At 40.4% G+C, this 19,127-nt stretch overlaps 1 protein-coding gene and 1 pseudogene across 1 annotated transcript in view; both read right to left on the bottom strand.

Moving 5' to 3' along the window:
* Positions 1-19,127, bottom strand: part of DCP1A (decapping mRNA 1A) — a 60,429-nt gene that overhangs the window by 24,516 nt on the left and 16,786 nt on the right. Inside the window, exon 4 of the mRNA XM_047691877.1 lies at positions 4,865-4,931. Within this exon, the coding sequence (XP_047547833.1) occupies positions 4,865-4,931 (67 nt within the window). The remainder of the gene's footprint in view (positions 1-4,864; positions 4,932-19,127) is intronic.
* On the bottom strand, positions 5,190-9,385 carry LOC125087764 (60S ribosomal protein L10-like; annotated as a pseudogene).

Raw genomic sequence — 19,127 nt, 5'->3', positions numbered from 1 at the left:
GTGCTCGTCTTCTCAGGAAATGGAAAGAACGTCATAGGATACACAGCCCTCCCAATACAAACGCAGGGCCTCGGTTACCTCATCCTGGGACTACGTGACTGACCGCTTCACCAACTCATGCACAGCAATGCCGACTGATGGTGTCTCACTGTTAGGAAAAAAGTATGGAATCTCTTCTAGCATTGGTGGGAGCAGTAAGTTAAAAAAGACAAAATTATTTCTTTCTCTTTTTTGAAATCTCTCAGACTCAGTCAAGTACCAGGTAGAGTACATTTTCAGATGGACATGCCAGCAAGACAAAGACAGGCTGCAGAGCTGAGGAGCCCACTGTGCAAATTTTGTACCGACACCGGACTACCGAAGAGGGAGAGGACCTTCTTGAGAAGAGAGGTCTCAGGGAATCTTCAAAGGTTTCCCTTATTCTCTTTTTAGAAATCACTGAGTGGGTGGTTGAGGTCAGGGTGATTGTGGCAATGCTCTTTATTCTGATTGGTGCTTACGCTAATTCTGCACTTGAAAATACATAAAGCGAGAAAAGTTGAAGGTTAAGAATGCCACTGATAGGTTCTTTTTAAAGTTCATTTAGGTTTTAATCCCAGCTTTACTGAACAGGCTTATCAGCCACAGGTTATTATGGGCACAGACCCAGCTTGATAACTGTATGAACTGAGAACCTTCTGGATAGTGATAAGGATAGGCAATAAAATAATTCAGGTGCAAAAGTTTTGAGTTTTTGTTTTTGAATAACTGAAGTAGGACAAGAACAGGCTGCTCAGTGTATGTTCACTGCTTTAAGACAGCCTGCCCAGGAGCTCCCATTAATGTGTGTGGGATGGTTCTTGTATTCGAAAACATTACACAATACTAAACAGAGCCTTTATTTTTTAAACAGCAGAATCATTCGCAGTTTTTAACATGCTAACATGTATTATGATTCTCCAAGAAGGGTGGGCTTATAAATTTTCCCAAGTTTATTTGACCATAGAATCTTCTCCTGAGGTGGGATTTGTTTTGAAAATGCTACTTTAGGATAATGTCATTTCTCTATCTAGAGTCTAATAGCTCTGAATAGGATGACAGGTCAATTTTTTTTTTCTTTTAAGATTTTATTTATTTGACAGAGAGAGCGAGAGAGCACAAAAAGGGAGAGGGAAAAGCAGGGTCCCCACTGAGCAGGAGGCTGATGTGGGGTTCAATCCCAGGACCTGGGATCATGACCTGAGCTGAAGGCAGATGCTTAACTGACTGAGCCACCCTGGCGACCCTGGGATGATTATTTCTAAAATGAATGTACAATCATAGACTTTACAGTAGAGTGAAAGAAGACCTGTATGTGATATGAGGATCTGACCGATTAGAATCAATACTGTTTCTTTTATATTCATACTGGGAAAGGAAGATTGTATTGTCACAGCTGTGGGTTCTGCTGCAAAGGAAAAGAAGACTGGATAGACATATTGGTTATTTCTTGATGGTGGGTCACAAGCAATTTCACTTTCCTTTTTTGCACTTTTCTTCATTTGCCATAATTAACAGGTGCTCCTTTAATAATCAGGAGAAAAAAAGATTGCTATTTCTTTTTTTTTTTTTTAGATTTTATTTATTTATTTGACAGAGAGAAATCACAAGTAAGCAGAGAGGCAGGCAGAGAGAGAGGAGGAAGCAGGCTCCCTGCTGAGCAGAAAGCCTGATGTGGGGCTCGAACCCAGGACCTGGGATCATGACCTGAGCCGAAGGCAGCGGCTTAACCCACTGAGCCACCCAGGCGCCCCAAGATTGCTATTTCAAGTGACTTGTATTTACACTCAGTTATGGGCTGCACTGGTCTGAATCCACCTTTTCTCAGGACTCTGGTCATGCAGCCTATTTCTCCTACCTCCAGCCATGCTGCCTGGCTTACCCAGGCTGGCACTCCTCTTCCCCCTGACCTAGACAGGATCTGTAATTTTGATTCAAAAGAATAACTTTTTTTTCTTTTCTTTCCCTTTTTTTCCTTTCCCCTTTCCTTTCTTTTTCCTCCCTCCCTCCCTTCTTTCCTTCTTCTCTCTCTTTCTAAATAAATTTTATGCCCAAATAGAGCCTGAACTCCTGACCCTGAGATCAAGAGTAGCGTACTCTACTGACTGAGCCAGCCAGGCACCCCCAAAGGGAAGAACACTTCTAGCAGTCACCACTGCTCACTGGTGGAACAGGCCACCTTACAAAGCTCACCACTGCTGTAAGCAGAAGCTATCCAGATGATGGAAGGGACAGGAATGATGCTTGGACTCTGAAAGGCCTTTTCCAATCCAAACTCTGTGAGGGACACCCCTGCCTCTCGCCCTTCTCTCAAATATGCTCCAAGCCTATCTGTAAAATCAGGAATAAAGCTTACTTCCATGAGTTCCCCAAATCTCATAGCCTATATAAACAAGTGTTTATTGTTTTGTTTTAAAGATTTTATTTTTTTATTTAGTTGACAGACAGAGATCACAAGTAGGCAGAGAGGCAGGCAGAGAGAGAAGGGGAAGCAGGCTCCCCGCTGAGCAGAAAGCCCGATGCGGGGCTAGATCCCAGGACCCTGGGACCATGACCTGAGCTGAAGGCAGAGGCTTTAACCCACTGAGCCACCCAGGCACCCCAAGTGTTTATTGTTAAAAAAAGTTTCTGGCAGAGTGGATTTCCTCTTTAGGAGAGTCAGCATTTCCTAAGTTTAGTGGATTTTCAACTTTGCCACTGACTAGAGAGGATTTCCAAATTCGGATACAGTACAGGTCTAGAAGTTTGCTTGTTCTCCCACACAGCTTCTCAGTTTCTACAAACATCTTTTGGAATACGTCAATTTCTTTACTTGGAGAATTGTTACCATATTGTGGCTGCGGAACAGTGATTGAACAGGATGGGCACCGACAAGCACAGTTATTGACACATAATATGTCCATCCCAGGGTCACCTGTGTTTCTGGTTGGCAGAGATGATATTCTGAAATACGTGGCAAAGAGTGGCTGTACACAGGCAAAGTCAGAGCAAGGAAAGATAAAGTAGTCTTTTTTTATCTTTGGTGACCAGAACACCATTTATCACAAAGTTAATGTTAACATATAAGGTATTCTCTTTGGCCATAAATAGGTCAGACACTTAGAACTCTTTATCAACAGTTTCATGAGGGCACTCTAATCACTTTCAATACCTCCCCGGCTTCTAGTAAAATCAGCTGAAAGCATAAGCAAATGGGTCTCTTTGGGGCAGTTCTTATGAAAGAACCCGAAGGCTCTTCTTTTCCCTTCTGCTTTTTGTTTCTACTTTCTCTCCCTATTTTGGTTCCATGCAATATGGAAATGCCTCATTTACCTGACGTCTTATATGAGGGTTATCAATGGCCCTGATAGTTTATAAAAAAGCTCAAATTGCTTTCCTGTAAATAGCTGTTAAAGCTAAAAGAGACACAGTTCTCACTTGGGGACCCCAAAGCTCTCAATCTGCAGGAGACAGTCTATATATTAATATATTCCAAAGTTTGGATATTTAAGGAAAATATTCTGGATTTCAGAATAACCAAGACTCAGCAAATCTGTGTCTTCTAAGTAATTAGAAGTAGAGTGCCTTTGCTGTAACTTGCAAAACTACAAAAAAAGTAGTCATCAAATAAGCAAATGGCTTTGTAAAAAACAGTTTTAATTAATTAATTTCCTGAGAAAAAGTGTTGTAAAAAGAAAGTGTGGTTCACGTTTTCAAGCCTGAGGGATCCAAGTTCATTTGGAACACTGTCTGCAGGGGTGTGTGCCCAGAGTAATAAACATGGCCACCCCGTGAGCTCACAGCCCAAGCAAACAAAGCAGGAGGCTGACGAACATCCCATCAGGCCATGTGAGTGGTCCTGGATTAAAATGTCACCATAGCCATGTGTGCTTCTTGTAAAATGCAAATATACCTGGAAGTGAGGTTTGGGAGCTAATTATTTACTTACACATTTACAGAAATTAGTGTAAAATTGGCCTGTTTTAACATGCTAAAAATGAAGACTGTTTTCTTCCAAAGATGTAGGTAAGAACCCTGGAGGAGAGCAAAGGGAATTCTGATTGGACAGAGGGGGCTCCACATCTCTGAGGAGATTCAGGTAAAAACTGTGTGAGGGAAACACAGGTGAGCCAGAACACACTGCCCGCTGCAGCGCTCTGCCCAGAGCCGTGTTTTACCGTGGGCACCCTCAGCACCAGTATCTTGGGCTCCCAGAATGCAGACCAGCAGTGCCAGCAGCACAGGTAAGCCAGGCGGCTCCCAAGGGCCGGCCTGAGAAAGAACAGTGAGTCCCCCTTCAGCACATTAATTCAATGAAATTACTCTCCCAATTCCAAGATTCCGACATAGAAAACATTTACTGGAATACAACCTGGTGGTGCACTAGGGACTACTAAACCTAAAATTGGTGTGAAGACGAAGTTCACTTGAGGAAAGCATATGCAGGAGTTCTCCACCAGCCACTGAACGTGGCACCACTCGTCAGAGCAGGAACCTGGAGGGAGCCTGCAGTAAAAGTCCTTTAGTAAAGCCCCTGCAGCTGATGGGAAGGTTGTGCCCTGGGTGTCAATGGTATCCTCTGGGGTTAGGCAGTCTGACAGCCCTAAGCACATCACCCAACCTAATGTACAAATAAAGAAAAAGACTAGAAGGAAACGGACTAAAACCCTGACAATGGAGTAGTAGGATTACAGATGATTCTAGAGTTCTCTAAGGTTTTCTGCCTCTAACAAACTTTGACAATAAACAGGAAATCAGGAAAGAAATAAATGAGTTAGTAGACTCAGGAACAAAGAGAAGGGTTCAAGTCATTTCTTCATCTCTCATATATCACTAATCGAATCTATGTTGTGATATAAATACTTACTCGGCCATGAGTTTGGCTATGCGGTGACAGTCATTCTTGTCGTAAAACCAGATGCTGTATATCGACACTTGAAAAACAAAGGAGAGAAAAAGGGGAAATGAGGTTCCAACATTTGGGTGTATGTAAGTACTACATTATCACCATGGAATGTCACAGAATTTACCAGGAAACCCTCAGATTGTTAGGAGTTCCTCTAAAGAAAAAAAACCCTCTCCCCTACACTGTTTAATAAAATTATTAATAAAATTAGGATAGGCAAAATATCCAGATGAAAACTGAAAGCTTGTTTTTGAGCGGGATTACTAGATCTCATGGAGTCCAAGGAGCCACTAAGTGCAAGCAGCACCATTATTTTATGTATTATCAAGAAAGAAAAACACCACCAGTTAAATTCTAACATCGATGCAAGATGCATTCCAAATGGATATCAAAATATGAAAAAAAAGTGTGTTACTGAAAACCCAGTTCACCCATCAGCTAATCGAAACACCAGGACCTCTACCAGTCTCCTGAAGCTTGAAATAGGGAATTAGTAGTTCCAGTCAAAACAGACACCAGCTCCAGACCCAGCGCATGACCAACACCTTTCACATAGGAACCGGAAGTGCCGGGGCTGGGCTCAGTCTATCACTCTTCTTACTTTTCCTTTTTCATTCCTAGCATGGATCATGTGGTCAACACTAAGAGAACCCTCAGAAGATATCTGGTAAGTAGGTAAACGAACCTTATTATTACTAAAGGTAACAATACGTAAAAATGACTAAATAATTTCTGAATAAGGTGGAGTAGAAATACTGTCTTCAGTCAAAATAAACGTTTTTAAGTATAGCTAGGACTCACTGTTACCACGTGTACCCACTGTAACCCTCACAGCCTGGCTCAGGCTGCACCTCCCTTCGTACTTATGATGACTGGTACCGGAAGTGTAGGTATCATAGGCCTTTCTTTTTATAATAAACTTTTTTTTTTTAAACACAGGAGGCAGGATTTTTCAGTGGGCATGAATAAGGAGGGGGCAGCGCCAGTTCTCATGAGTGCAGAGCCTGTCGTTTGTCCAAGGGGCCATTATTAGGGATATAACTGACCCATAGCCATCTGGGATGAGGGGCTCTTCAACCATCATGTCTTCCAATTCATCTGCATTAAACTTCTTGGAAATGTGGATCTTCCTGTGGCCAGGGAACTTGAACTTGGCCCTTTGTATGGCCTTAATCACATGCTCCTTGCTCTGCAACTTGGTAAGGATGGACATGATGACTTGGCCAACTGTGGACCCTGGCCACTGTACCCTGGGCCTTTCCAAAGGCACTCTGCCTGTCTGTCTGGGGCACCTCAACGCCAGCATAGGACGGTATCGTGTTGATACAGAGGATGTGGAAGGGGGAAAGCTGCACTTGGGTGTGAAACCATCACTGCCACAGCTTTTCACCATGTACTTGTCGGCACAAATATGGGCAGCCTCCAGGGCTTCAAAGGAGAGCTGCTCATACTCATCTGAGACCATGTTGCCACATAGTAGGTACTCATCCATTTTTGCCTTCTTCCACCTCATGTCAAAGATGCAGATCTTGGCATCAGGGACACCTCTGTAGAAGTGAGACTTTGGATATGGCTTGTTCTTATGATACCAGTAACATGGGTTGTGTGGCAGCCCATGGCGACAGCAGGGTGGCACCCCGAAGGAAGACTGCTAAACTTTTAATTTTGACGTAATTATAGCTTCACACACAATTGTAAAACACAAACAGAGAACATGTGTGCCCTCTGTTTCTTCCAATGGTAACATTTGTAAAGTTGTAACATAATAAAGCCAGGCATGGTCACAAGGAACCCTGGTGTCCTTCTATAGTCACACCCTCCCTGCTTGGTCCCTCTCTCCTGTCTCTGACCTCTAGCAAACACACTAATCTGTTCCCCATTTCTTTAACATTGTATTTCAAGAATGTTCTATGTTGGGGCGCCTGGGTGGCTCAGTAGGTTAAAGCCTCTGCCTTTGGCTCAGGTCATGGTCCCAGGGTCCTGGGATGGAGCCCCGCATCGGACTCTCTGCTCAACGGGGAGCCTGCTTCCTCCTCTCTCTCTGCCTGCCTCTCTGCCTACTTGTGATCTCTGTCAAATAAATAAATAAAATCTTAAAAAAAAAAAAAAGAATGTTCTATGTTATAAATGGAATTACACAGAATGTGACTTTCTGAGATTGACTTTCCTGATTCAACCTAATTCTCTGGATATTGATCCAAGTTGTTGCTTGCATCAAATAGTTCATTCCCCCCTGCCCTCACCAACCCCCTCTTTTGTTTGCTGAGTAGTATATTTCATGGTATGGATGTACCTATTCAACCATTTATCCATTTGAGGATATGTGATATGTTTCCAGTTTTCGGCTACTACGAATAAAGCTATAAATGTTCGTGCAAAGGTTTTTGTGTGAACGGAAGTTTTCCTCTCTGGGCTAAATGCCCCAAAGTACAATTACTGAGTCACAGCAGTTGCATGTTCAGTTTAATAAGAAAGTCTTAACCTGTTCCCCAGAGTAACCCACCAGCAATGTATGAGCAATCCAGTTTCTCTGCATCCTTGCCAGCATTTGTTGTTCTATTTTTAACTTCCTCCATTCTGCACTGATAGGCGTATACTGACATCTCATGGTGGTTTTAGTTTATATCTAAATATATAACTATATTTAGTTATAGTTTTATAACTATAAAAAATAGTTTATATTTAGTTTAGCTATATAATAGCTAAAAATGCTAAGCATCTTTTCAGGTCCTTCTTTGTCATCCATATATCCTGTTTAGTCAAATGTCTGCTCATGTCTTTTGCCCCTTCTAACTGATTTTTTAAAAAAAATATTTACTTTTTTTTCATTTACTTGAGAGCGAGTGAGTGAGCACGAGTGGGAGGTGCAGGAGAGGGAGAGAGAGTCTGAAGCAGACTGCGCTGAGCATGGAGCCTGATGTGAGGCTCAATTCCATGACCCTGAGTCGAAACCAACAGTCTGAGGTCCAACCGACTATGCCACCCAGGAGCCCCCTAATTGATTTTCTTTTTTTTTTTCCCTGTTGAATTTTATGAGTTCTTTATATATTCAAGATACTAGTCCTCTGTTAGATATATATGTGGTTTGAAGATATTTTCTCCCTGTCTGTAGCTTATTTTTCATCCTCTTAATAAGGGCTTTCCAGAGCAAAAGTTTTTAATTTTGACAAGGTCCAATTTATTAATTTTTCCTTTTATGGATCATGCTCTTGGTGTCAAGTCAAAGAATTTTCTGCTGATAGACCCCTAGTTCCAAAAACTTTTCCTAAAAGGTTTACAGTTTTACATTTCAGTCAGTGATCCATTTTGAGTTAACTTTTCTAGAAAAATGTTTAGGTTAAGGTCCTTTTCTTTTCTTTTCTTTTTTTGGTCTAATTGCTCCAGCATTATTTGTTGAAAATGCTCTCCTCCCTCTCTTTTAAAAGATTTATTTTAGAGAAACTTCAGCAGACTCCTCACTGGGCTTGGAGCCCAACTCGAGGCTCAATCTCACAACCCTGAGATCAAGACTTGCACTGAAACCAGGAGTCAGATGCTCAACTGACTGTGCCACCGAGGGGCCCCTGCTCTCCTCTCTCTATTGAGGAATATTTTTTACCTTTGTCAAATGGCAGTTGGGCATATTTTTGTGGGTCTATTTCCTATTTTGTGTATTTCATCCCATTTATTTATGCTTGTATCCCTCCACCAATACCACACTGTCTTGATTATTGCTGCTATAGAGCAGGCTTCAATATTGGGTAGAATAATTCCTCCCACTTTATGCATCTTTTCCAAATTGTTTTAGCTTCTACAGCCTATGCCTTTCCATATAAATTTTAGAATCGTAAAAAAAAAAAAAAAAAAAAAAAAAAAAGAATCGTTTGTTTATGCCTACAAAAATCTTTGCTGGTATTTTGAAAGGAAGTGCTTTAAACCTATAGACTGATTTGGAAATAGGTGAATTTGTACTATGTAGAGTTCTTCAATACATAAATACAGTCTACTTCTCCATTTATTCAGGTTTTTAAAAAAAATTCTTTCATTAGTATTTTGTAATTTTCAGCACACAGATCCTATACATGTTTTGTTAACTTTATGCTTAAGTACTTAATTTTCTTTTTAAGAATTATAAATGGTAGGGTTTAAAAAAAAAGTCTATTTATTTATTTTTATTAATCTCTACACTCAATGTGTGGCTCAAACTCACAACCCTGAAATCAAGAGTCACATGCTCTTCCGACTGAGCCAGCTAGGCACCCCAAAATGGTAGTTTTTAATTGTGACTGATTTTGAGTGTTGATCTCATATCCTCATAACTTACACCAAACTCATTAGTTCTAGAAATTTGTACCTAGACAGTCCTCTTATCTGTGAATAACACTTTCATTATTTCTTTCTTTCCTTTCTATTCCAATATGTAGGCCTATTTTTCTTTCTTGCCTTACTGCAGTGGTTAGAATTTTCAGTGCTGTGTTGCAAAGCTGTGTTGACTGTGGACATCCTTGCCTTATTCTCAATCTTAGAGGGAAGACATTCACACCCTTTCACTATAAATATAATGTTGGCTGTAAGTCTGTTGTAGATGTTCTTTATCAAGATGACATAGTTCACTTCTATTCCAACTAGAGAATTTTTATCATGAATGGATAATTTTTTTCCTGCATCAAAAAACACAAAATATGATCACATGATATTTCTATTTCATATTTAGTCTTGATATGATGGAGTAAATTGACTGATTTTCAATATGGAACCAGCTTTGCAACTCTGGAATAAAACCCATTTGGGCATCACTTATATCTGTTTTCTCGATATTGTTGGGTTTGCTTTTATTTGGTTGAGGATTTTTTTTAACCTAGTTCACGAGAGATACTGCTTTGTGGGTTTTGTTGTTGTTGTTGTTGTTTGTACAGTCTTTGCCTTGTTTGGGTATCAGAGTAATGCTGGCTCTGTAAAATCAGTTGACAACTGTTCTTTCCCTGTCTGTTTTCTTGAAGAAACTGTAAAATTAGTGTTAATTCTTTGAACTCTCCAGTAAAACCATCTGGGCCTGGATATTTTTTTCCTTTTAAATTATTAATTCAATTTCTTCAAGGGCTAAAGGATTATTCACGTCCTCTAATTTATCTTGGTTGAGTTTTGTAGTTTGGGTTTTCAAGGTTCATTTCTTCTAAGTTATCAAGTTTGAGTGTAAAGTTATTCATAGCATTGGTTTATTACCCTTTTAATGTCTGGAGAATCTACAGTGATATCCACTATTCTATTCCTGATAGTGGTACTTTGTGTCTTCTTATTTTTGTTGGTATTACTAAAGGTTTATCAATTTTATTGACCTTTTTAAAAAAATTTTTAAAACCTAGCTTTTTGCTTCATTAATTTTTGTTTCCATATTTTCAACATCATTGATTTCTTCTGTGCTCTTTTTTTTTTTTAAAGATTTTATTTATTTGACAGAGAGATCACAAGCAGGCAGAGACAGGCAGAGAGAGAGGAGGAAGCAGGCTCCCCGCTGAGCAGAGAGCCCGATGCGGGGCTCAATCCCAGGACCCCGAGATCATGACCTGAGCCGAAGGCAGAGGCTTTAACCCACTGAGCCACCCAGGCGCCCCTCTGTGCTCATTTTTATTCTTTCCTTACTTCTATATGCTTTGAGCTTATTTTGCTCTTGTTTTTAAAAGTTCCTCAAGTGAGAATTTAGTAGGTTCTCAGCCAGTGTCACTTGAAAGGGCGGGAGGAGGAATTTCCCTGGCTAGGCCACCTGGTGGGCCTCTTCTGGAGAAGGGAGCCTCCAGCCTTCACAAATGAAGACTGCTTCCCAGGCTAGGTTGGTGATGTGGCTCCTCCTCTACCCCTGTACCTCGCCTTCATGGAAGGGAAGGAAAGCACTCCCTTGGTGGCCACTTACTGCCAACAGGCTTTTAATCCTTCCTGTCAGTTTTCCTGGGCTCAGCTGATACTGTTGGCAGGACTCCCACTAGATCCAGGAGGGGAATGGGCCTACCTGATCTGTCTTGTGTTGCTAGGCTGGAAGTCAACAAATACCAGACGTGGGTGCCCTTCTTCTGTTGGGTGAGAGGGTTTTAAGAGCCTGCTGCTGGGTTGTTTTGCCAGTCCTGGGTCTTCCTTTTTCTACCTTTCAGAGTTCTCCCAATTGTCTCTTGTGCTTTTTCTGGGTTTTTATGGTTATAAACGGGGAGAAGCAAGGAGAGACAAGTCTGTGCCATCTTGCTTGGATGAGAAGTCTCATTACATATTTTCATGGAAAGACTAAGGGGCTTACTAAAAATCGGTGATTAAAAGTCTGAGAACTGTAGCTAGAACTCAGGTATTCCCATTACTAGGCCAATAGTCTTAACATCACACAGCCACTGCCTTATTACATGAAATAACGTAAAATTTTTTATAGAAACAAAAAGTTAATGAGCTTTAATTATGCTTGAAGACTAAAGTAACACATGAGATAGAGTATAAATAAGTTAAAAATTATAAATAAAAGAATGACAGGATATAGGAAATACAATGCTAGAACAAGAAACTTTAAATTGGGGCATCTATGTGGCTCAGTTGGTTTAGCATCTGCATTTGGCTTGGGTCATGGGATCGAGCCTCTATCAGGCTCCCTGCTTGGTGGGGAACCTGCTTGTCCCTCTCCCTATGCCCCTTCCCCCCTGCTCATGCACTCTCTCTTAAATAAATAAATAAAACAAGAAACTTTAAAGATCCTTTTCATAACTATTATTTGTACTCTATTAACATACATTAATATGTATTGATACAGTAACTGGGAAAGCCAGTTAGAAGCTTTTTTAAAATTGAGGTATAACTGACATAAAATTATTGGTTTCAAGTGCATAATGTAATGATTATTTGTATATATTGTAAAATGATCACCACAGTAAGTTCAGTTAACACCCATCACCATACAGTCACAAAACTTTTTCTTGTAAGGAGTACTTTCAAGATCTACTCTTAGCTACTTTCAAATATGCAATACAGTGTTATTAACTAGTGACCAGGCTTTATATCACATCCCCATGACTTACTCATTCTGTAACTGGAAATTTGTACCTTTTGACTCCCCTTCATTCATTCTTCCTCCCTTCCTCTGCCTCAGGCAACCATAAATCTGTTCCCCATATCCATGAGCTTGGTTTTTGTTGTTTTTTGTTTCCTTAATGATTCCACATATACTGGGGCACCTGAGTGGTTAAGTGGTTAAGTGCACCAGTTGGTTAAGTGTCCGACTCTTGTTTCGGCTCAGGTCATCATCTCAGGGTTGCAGGATGGAGGCCCGTGGTGGGCTCCATGCTCAGTGCTGAGTCTACTAATGCTTCTTTCCCCTTTTCCCTCACTCTAAAAATAAATAAGTGAATCTTAAAAAAAAAAAATGATTCCACATATAAGTGAGATCATAAAGCATTTATCTTCCTGTATTTATATTTAGCATATGCCTCAAGGTCCATCCATGTTGTCGCAAAGGTAAGAAATCATTCTTTTATGGCTGTGTATTATTCTGTTCTATGTATATACATATTCTTTATCCATTCATCCACTGATGGACCCTCAGGTGTATCCATATTCTGGCTGTTGTAAATAATGCTATAATAAACATGGGGGTGCATGTATCTTTTCAAATTAGTGTTTTCACTTTTTTTCAGATATATATCCTGAAGTAGAATTGCCAGATCATGGTGGTTCCATTTTTAATATTTTGAGGAATGTCCATACTGTTTTCCACAGTGGATGCAACAATTTACAGTCCCAGCAACAGTGCACGAGGGTTTACATTTTCCCACATTATCACCAACACTTGTTCTTTCTTGTCTTTTTGATAACAGCCATTCTAACATATATGAGATGGTATCTCATTGTGGTTTTAATTTGTATTTCCCTGATACTAGTGACGTTAAGCTTTTCATGTACCTGTTGGCCATCTGTATGTCTTTTTTGGAAAAATGTCTACTGAGATCCTCTGCTGACTTTAAATCAGATTATTTGTTCTTTTGTTATTGAGTTGTATGAGTTCTTTATATAATTTGGGTATTAGCCCCATATTAGTTATATGACTTGCAAATATTATCTTCCATTTGGTGGGTCACCTTTTCACTTTGTTGATGGCTTCCTCTGTCGTGCTTCTTAGTTTGATACAATCTCACTTGTTTATTTTTGCTTTTGCTACTTTTTGCTTTTGGTGTCAAATCCAAAAAATCATGGCCAAAACCAATGTCCAAGAGCTTACCACCTATGTTTTTCTCTAGGAGTTTCATGGTCTCAGGTCTTACATTCAGGTCTTTAATCTATTTCAAATTTATTTTTCTGTATGATTTAAGATAGTAGCCCATTTTCATTCTTTTCCATGTAGCTGTCCAGTTTCCCTAACATCATTTATTGAAGAGACTGTCTCTTCCCCATGGTTTATTCTTGGCTCCCTTGTTATAAATTCATTTGACCATATATGCGTGAGTTTATTGCTAGGCACTCTATTCTATTCCGTTGATCTATGTTATCTAATTTTGTGCCAGTATCATATTGTTTTGGAGACTAAAGCTCTATAGGATATCTTGAAATTGAGATTGTGATACCTCTAGTTTTTGTTTTTGTTTTTTAAGATTTTATTTATTTATTTGACAGAGAGAGAGAGACCACAGCAGGGGGAGCAGCAGGTAGAGGGCGAGGGAGAAGCAGTCTAGCAGAGCAGGGAGTCTGATACAGGGCTCAATCCCAGGACCCTGGGATCATGACCTGAACTGAAGGCAGATGCTTAATGACTGAGCCACCCAGATGCCCTAGCTTTTTCTTCTACCTCAAGAAGAACTTGAGGGGATCTTTTGTGGTTTCAGACAAATTTTAGGACTGTTTGTTCTATATCTGTGGAAAACGTCATGGCAATTTTAATACAAATCACACTCAATCTGTAGATTGCATTAGGTAGTATGGACATTTTAACAATTTAATTCTTCCAATCCAAGAGCATGGAATATTTTTTCATTTATTTGTATTCTCTTCAATTTCTTCCATTATGTCTTAAAGTTTTCAGTACACAACAAAAGCTATTTTAAAATGGCACATATTTTGTTTCACTCTGAATTAAGGTCATTTTATTCTACCAAAAACTTCACAGCAAATCACAACTTTAAAGTTCCCTTTTTGATAGAAATAAAAGTTCAATTGGATTTTTTTTCAACTGTCATTCTAGACGGATGAAAGCACTGATATACAGAGTGAGTGAATAGCTTCATTTTATGAATGAAGATCATGAATGTGAATTTTTTTCCTATCCTGTTCATAAGGGGACTTTTCTGGTGGAGAACCCCCCCAGTTTCATTAAAACCGTCCTTGACTATTGGGCTCCACGTCTGACCATGGGTCCTGCAGGTGACTGTGCCCAGTACCACCAGGCACCCAGGCTGACTTTGGCTTTCTGAGCAGTCATTCGGCCTGCTGTGAATAGTTTTCCATGTTTGGACCCAGGTTCATAGTCCCTCTTCCAGTCACAGAACTTCGAAACACCACCGACGTTTCAAACAGAATCAATGTCTAATGAATAATGAGTAATTTTGGAATACTTTACATGATGTAAGTAAATAGACTGAATTTAGTTTTGACAGCCCCTTGACAAGGAACACAGAGGAGGCTTTGTTACAGAGGAGATATTTATTAAACATTATCTTCTACAGGGTCTTAGTTATGTTCCTAATCCTTGCAGCTAAGGATTGCTCCTACATAAAGTAAATCAGATTGGGCTCTGAGAAGGCTCCATATATGGCAATTAAACACAACCATCTTTCTTTAAATATGCCTCTTTCAATCCCGGCTAAAGAACATAGAAAACACAAGAGTCTGAATACTAGATTCCAGTTTTCTTCTAATGGACACACCCCTACAACTTAAGCAGTGATGAGAAAGTTTATGATACACATTACATCAGGCTCACAGAAGAACACACAACATTTTCTGGGCTAAACCGGGGCACTTAGTAATGTTTTCATAGTGGGCTGCAAACCCAGCTCTTAAGAATTTCATATTGAGGGCGCCTGGGTGGCTCAGTGGGTTGAGCCGCTGCCTTCAGCTCAGGTCATGATCTCAGGGTCCTGGGATCGAGCCCCGCATCGGGCTCTCTGCTCAGCGGGGAGCCTGCTTCCTCCTCTCTCTCTGCCTGCCTCTCTGCCTGCTTGTGCTCTCTCTCTGTCAAATAAATAAATAAATAATCTTTAAAAAAAAAAATTTCATATTGATAATCAAAATAAACCCAAGAGAGCTGTCAACTTATGTTGACAATACTTTACTTACATCCTCCCTTTCTCCTTTGAAGAAATGCACTATAATTTAGAAATAAGACACAGGCCGTCTTCTGCTCTTGTACATTATCAAATAAACTGCCAAAAAGAGCCAAACACTTTGGAAGGCATGTCTGCAGAAGAAATAAAGATAAGGAAGCCATAATGATAGCTTAATGGGTAAAGGATAAGAGTCACACTCGATTCTGCCAAAAGTGGACCTGTAGAGGTTCAGACACGCATCCAAGAATCAGCTCTGTCTGCCAACATATCAAACGCTCAGTTCATGCAACTGGCAAGGAGGCTCTGGGAGCTGCCCCTGAGCCTGTCACTGTCATGGGTGAGGAAAGACAGACAAGTTCCCAGATAGCTAAGATCACGGAGGACCTGTCTTCAAGCCAAAGCCACGTATTCTTCCCTCAAGAGAACTTCCACTCTACGGCCCAGCACATTCTGGGAACAATTCTCTTGCTGAAACATCCTGAAATAATTTTCCTTGATTAACTACAGCACAGAAGATTTAAGGATTTGACGATACAGTATTATTTTGCAAATAATGATGGCATCCTGATTTATAAATGGCTTTTCTCAAGATGAAAGCAAACTATTTAGTTACTGGACCCCCCACCATATAGTGTGGCTGTTAACAGCTGTCCCAAGTAAGTCGTGCTGTATAGGCAAGTCACTGAAGGGTTAGGGGGTGTGGTAGGGCACTGATTACCTTTAGGTTGTACTTCCATGAAAAATACAAAAATTCTGAAAATAATATCCAAAATTAAATATTTCCTTTGCTTTTTAAATGGTACTATCTTTTGAAAGTGTGAAAAACAAGACTGACAAAGATTATTAGATCATTTAATATTGAGACATTTTTAAAAAGCTGAAGGGCAAGAGTTTTACATTTCCCCAGAGAGGCCTCTTTGAAGATCTAGCGGTCTATTATGAGCTGATGTTAAATCTCACTCTGCTTCTCATCTGGAATGGTGTATGGCATGCAGAAGATCAAGAAAACCCAAATTAATTTGGAGCCTTTGTAAAAATCCCTTGAGACTTCTTGAGATGCTGTAAAATGTCACAAAAACAGAGCTGGGAATCACTCTCATGCACATGTTGTCTTTTTGATTCATTTATTATTTAGATCTGACCTACTTTCTAAAAGGATTTGAGGAGGCTGGAGATTTTCTCAGTATGGTGCCAAGCTGAAAAGGGGCTTTGATAAAAGCTTTTTGGCAATGGTATTAAGTTATAAAATTTCTAAAGATGAGGGCGCCTGGGTGGCTCAGTGGGTTAAGCCGCTGCCTTCGGTTCAGGTCATGATCTCAGGGTCCTGGGATCGAGTCCCGCATCGGGTTCTCTGCTCGGCAGAGATCCTGCTTCCCCCCCTCTCTCTCTCTGCCTGCCTCTCCATCTACTTGTGATCTCTCTCTGTCAAATAAATAAATAAAATCTTTAAAAAAAAAAAATTTCTAAAGATGATACTGACAAAGATACCCTATACCGGGAAAGAAAAACAAGAAAATGTGCTTTGAGTATAGACAAAAAGATTTATTCTAGACATAGAGAAAATCCTTCTGATTATAAAATATAAGAATGTGATAGACTGGGTGCCTGGGTGGCTCAGTTGGTTAAGTGACTGCCTTCGGCTCAGGTCATGATCCTGGAGTCCTGGGATCGAGTCCTGCATCGGGCTCCCTGCTTGGCAGGGAATCTGCTTTTCCCTCTGACCCTCCCCCTTCTCATGCTCTCTCTCTCTCTCAAATAAATTTAAAAAAAAAAAAGAAAAAAAAGAAAAGAAAAGAATGGAATAGATTGGGTGCCTGGGTGGCTCAGTTATTAAGCATCTTCCTTCAGCTCTGGTCATGATTCCCGAGTCCTGGGACCAAGCCCCACATTGGGCTCCTTGCTCAGCCGGAAGCCTGCTTCTCCCTCTCTCACTCCTCCTGCTTTTGTTCCCTCTCTTGCTGTGTCTCTGTCAAATAAATACATAAAATCTTAAAAAAAAAAAAAAAAAAGAATGGAATAGATTATATAAACATAAGCCTCTCTTGGCTAGTGAAAAAGCAAATGCCCCTGCCTGGACAGATCATTTCCTTTAGGACAAGAATAAGCCTGAAGGCTCTATACCAACGTTAAAAGGTTCGGAAAGAGAGAGAAGAGAAAGGCTCTGAGGTGGAAGGCAGAACACATGCATACAGGAAAAGTATATGGAGCCAAAGCCTACCTAACCTAGGATTCTGACAGGAGACTGTGGTAGGAGGCAAAAGGGCATGCAAGGAAACTCCATGAATCTGTACATATTGCTGGTAAACGTGATTCAGTTATCTCAGTAGCTGACCTGTTCTGGCCAAAACACACATCTTAAAACACCAATGAACACTAACATGGTAGAGAAAGACTACACTTTCCAAAATTTACACTGCAATGTCTATTTACTGAACATTGATTAAAAGACATAGGCCAGGACATTCTAAAATGCTATTCTGTAAGTTCTCTGGTTTATTATTTTAAAATTTGGTGCCCCTCTCTAAATTAAGTCAAGTCTGAAACTGTTTACCAGCAATATTGGTTCCACACTCCCTTTTAATACTGGGATTTTAGTACAGGATTCAGACACATGAAATGTCATTGAATTTTTGGAGGGAAATTAGGAAAGTAAACCCAAGAATATCACAACTATTTGTTCTTAATTACAAAAATTTTCTATTCTTAAACAACGGGCAACCCCCAATAAAAAGTGAGTCACACTAGGGTTTTATGCGTACTGTAGGGTTGACTGCCACGACTGCCACACAGTACTCATTCCTTAAGGCAGAGCCTCTCCTGTGTGTGTGCTTGCAAGTGATTATGGGTATGCCAAATGTTGGATCTGTCCATCCCCTGGTGGTCTGTTCATCCCAGTGTCCCACACAGAAATGATCATTTTTATGTATCACAAGGGATAATAAAGAGTGGGAAGCATGGCCCCTGGCCTCCATGGAGTGTCGTGGGCTCCCCAAAATCTACACGTAGGGCTTTGGGAAAGAGATCAGAAGTGGTGTAGGAAAAGGGGGACATTCTTTTCTCTCCTTTCCCTAACTAACTTCTCTGCTACATATTTTTCTGCCACTTTACTAAGAGATCATCCAAACCTGCGCAGTAAGGCAAATGCTCACGAGGATCAGGAGGGTGTGGTGGGATCGGAGAGGCTGTGGTGCGCATACTCCGCCTAGAGCTCCTGCTGACTCCCAGTGCTTGCAGGGATGCAGGTGCTGTGTGGCCTTCACAAAAAGGAAAGCTAGAAATGCAGGTGTATGTGTAAAATATCCTTATTTTTAAATGTTGGTAGCAAATGCTTATCGCATGCTTTCCTCTTAATTAAAAACAAAATAAAAAACAAAAAAACAACTGCGCATGCCTGAAGCAGTGACTCCGTAAGCAGCCCAGAGCTGCCTGGATCCTCCAGGGGACCCCACTCCACAGGGGCTTCAAATCTTCTTGGACTAGAGGTTACTCTGTTTCAATTTTTACCTCCACAATGAACTTCACTTTGTAAACACAAGATGAAACCTATATTTACACACATTAAGAACACATTTTTGCCACTTAGCTATATGTAATTGTTGCTTTCCTTTGTGAGTTCTCAGAAGAGAAAACATTATTTAAAAGAGATAAATGGGGGGCACCTGGGTGGCTCAGTAGGTTAAAGCCTCTGCCTTCGGCTCAGGTCATGATCCCAGGGTCCTGGGATTGAGCCCCGCGTCCGGCTCGCGTCCGGCTCTCTGCTCAGCGGAGAGCATGCTTCCCTTCCTCTCTCTCTGCCTACCTATGATCTCTGTCTGTCAAATAAATAAATAAATAAAATCTTAAAAAAAAAAAGATAAATGGTGTATGCATTGCTAACTTTTAAAACATTTGTAATTAGGGTAATACCACATATACACAAAAAGTTAAAATTCCTTTTTACCTGACAACACTACTTTAGGGGG

Source organism: Lutra lutra, chromosome 1 (genome assembly GCF_902655055.1).
Source record: "Lutra lutra chromosome 1, mLutLut1.2, whole genome shotgun sequence".
NCBI classification, from domain to species: domain Eukaryota; kingdom Metazoa; phylum Chordata; class Mammalia; order Carnivora; family Mustelidae; genus Lutra; species Lutra lutra.
The sequence above is the reverse complement of the archived record's forward strand: the minus strand, read 5'-3'. Positions and strand labels throughout refer to the sequence as shown.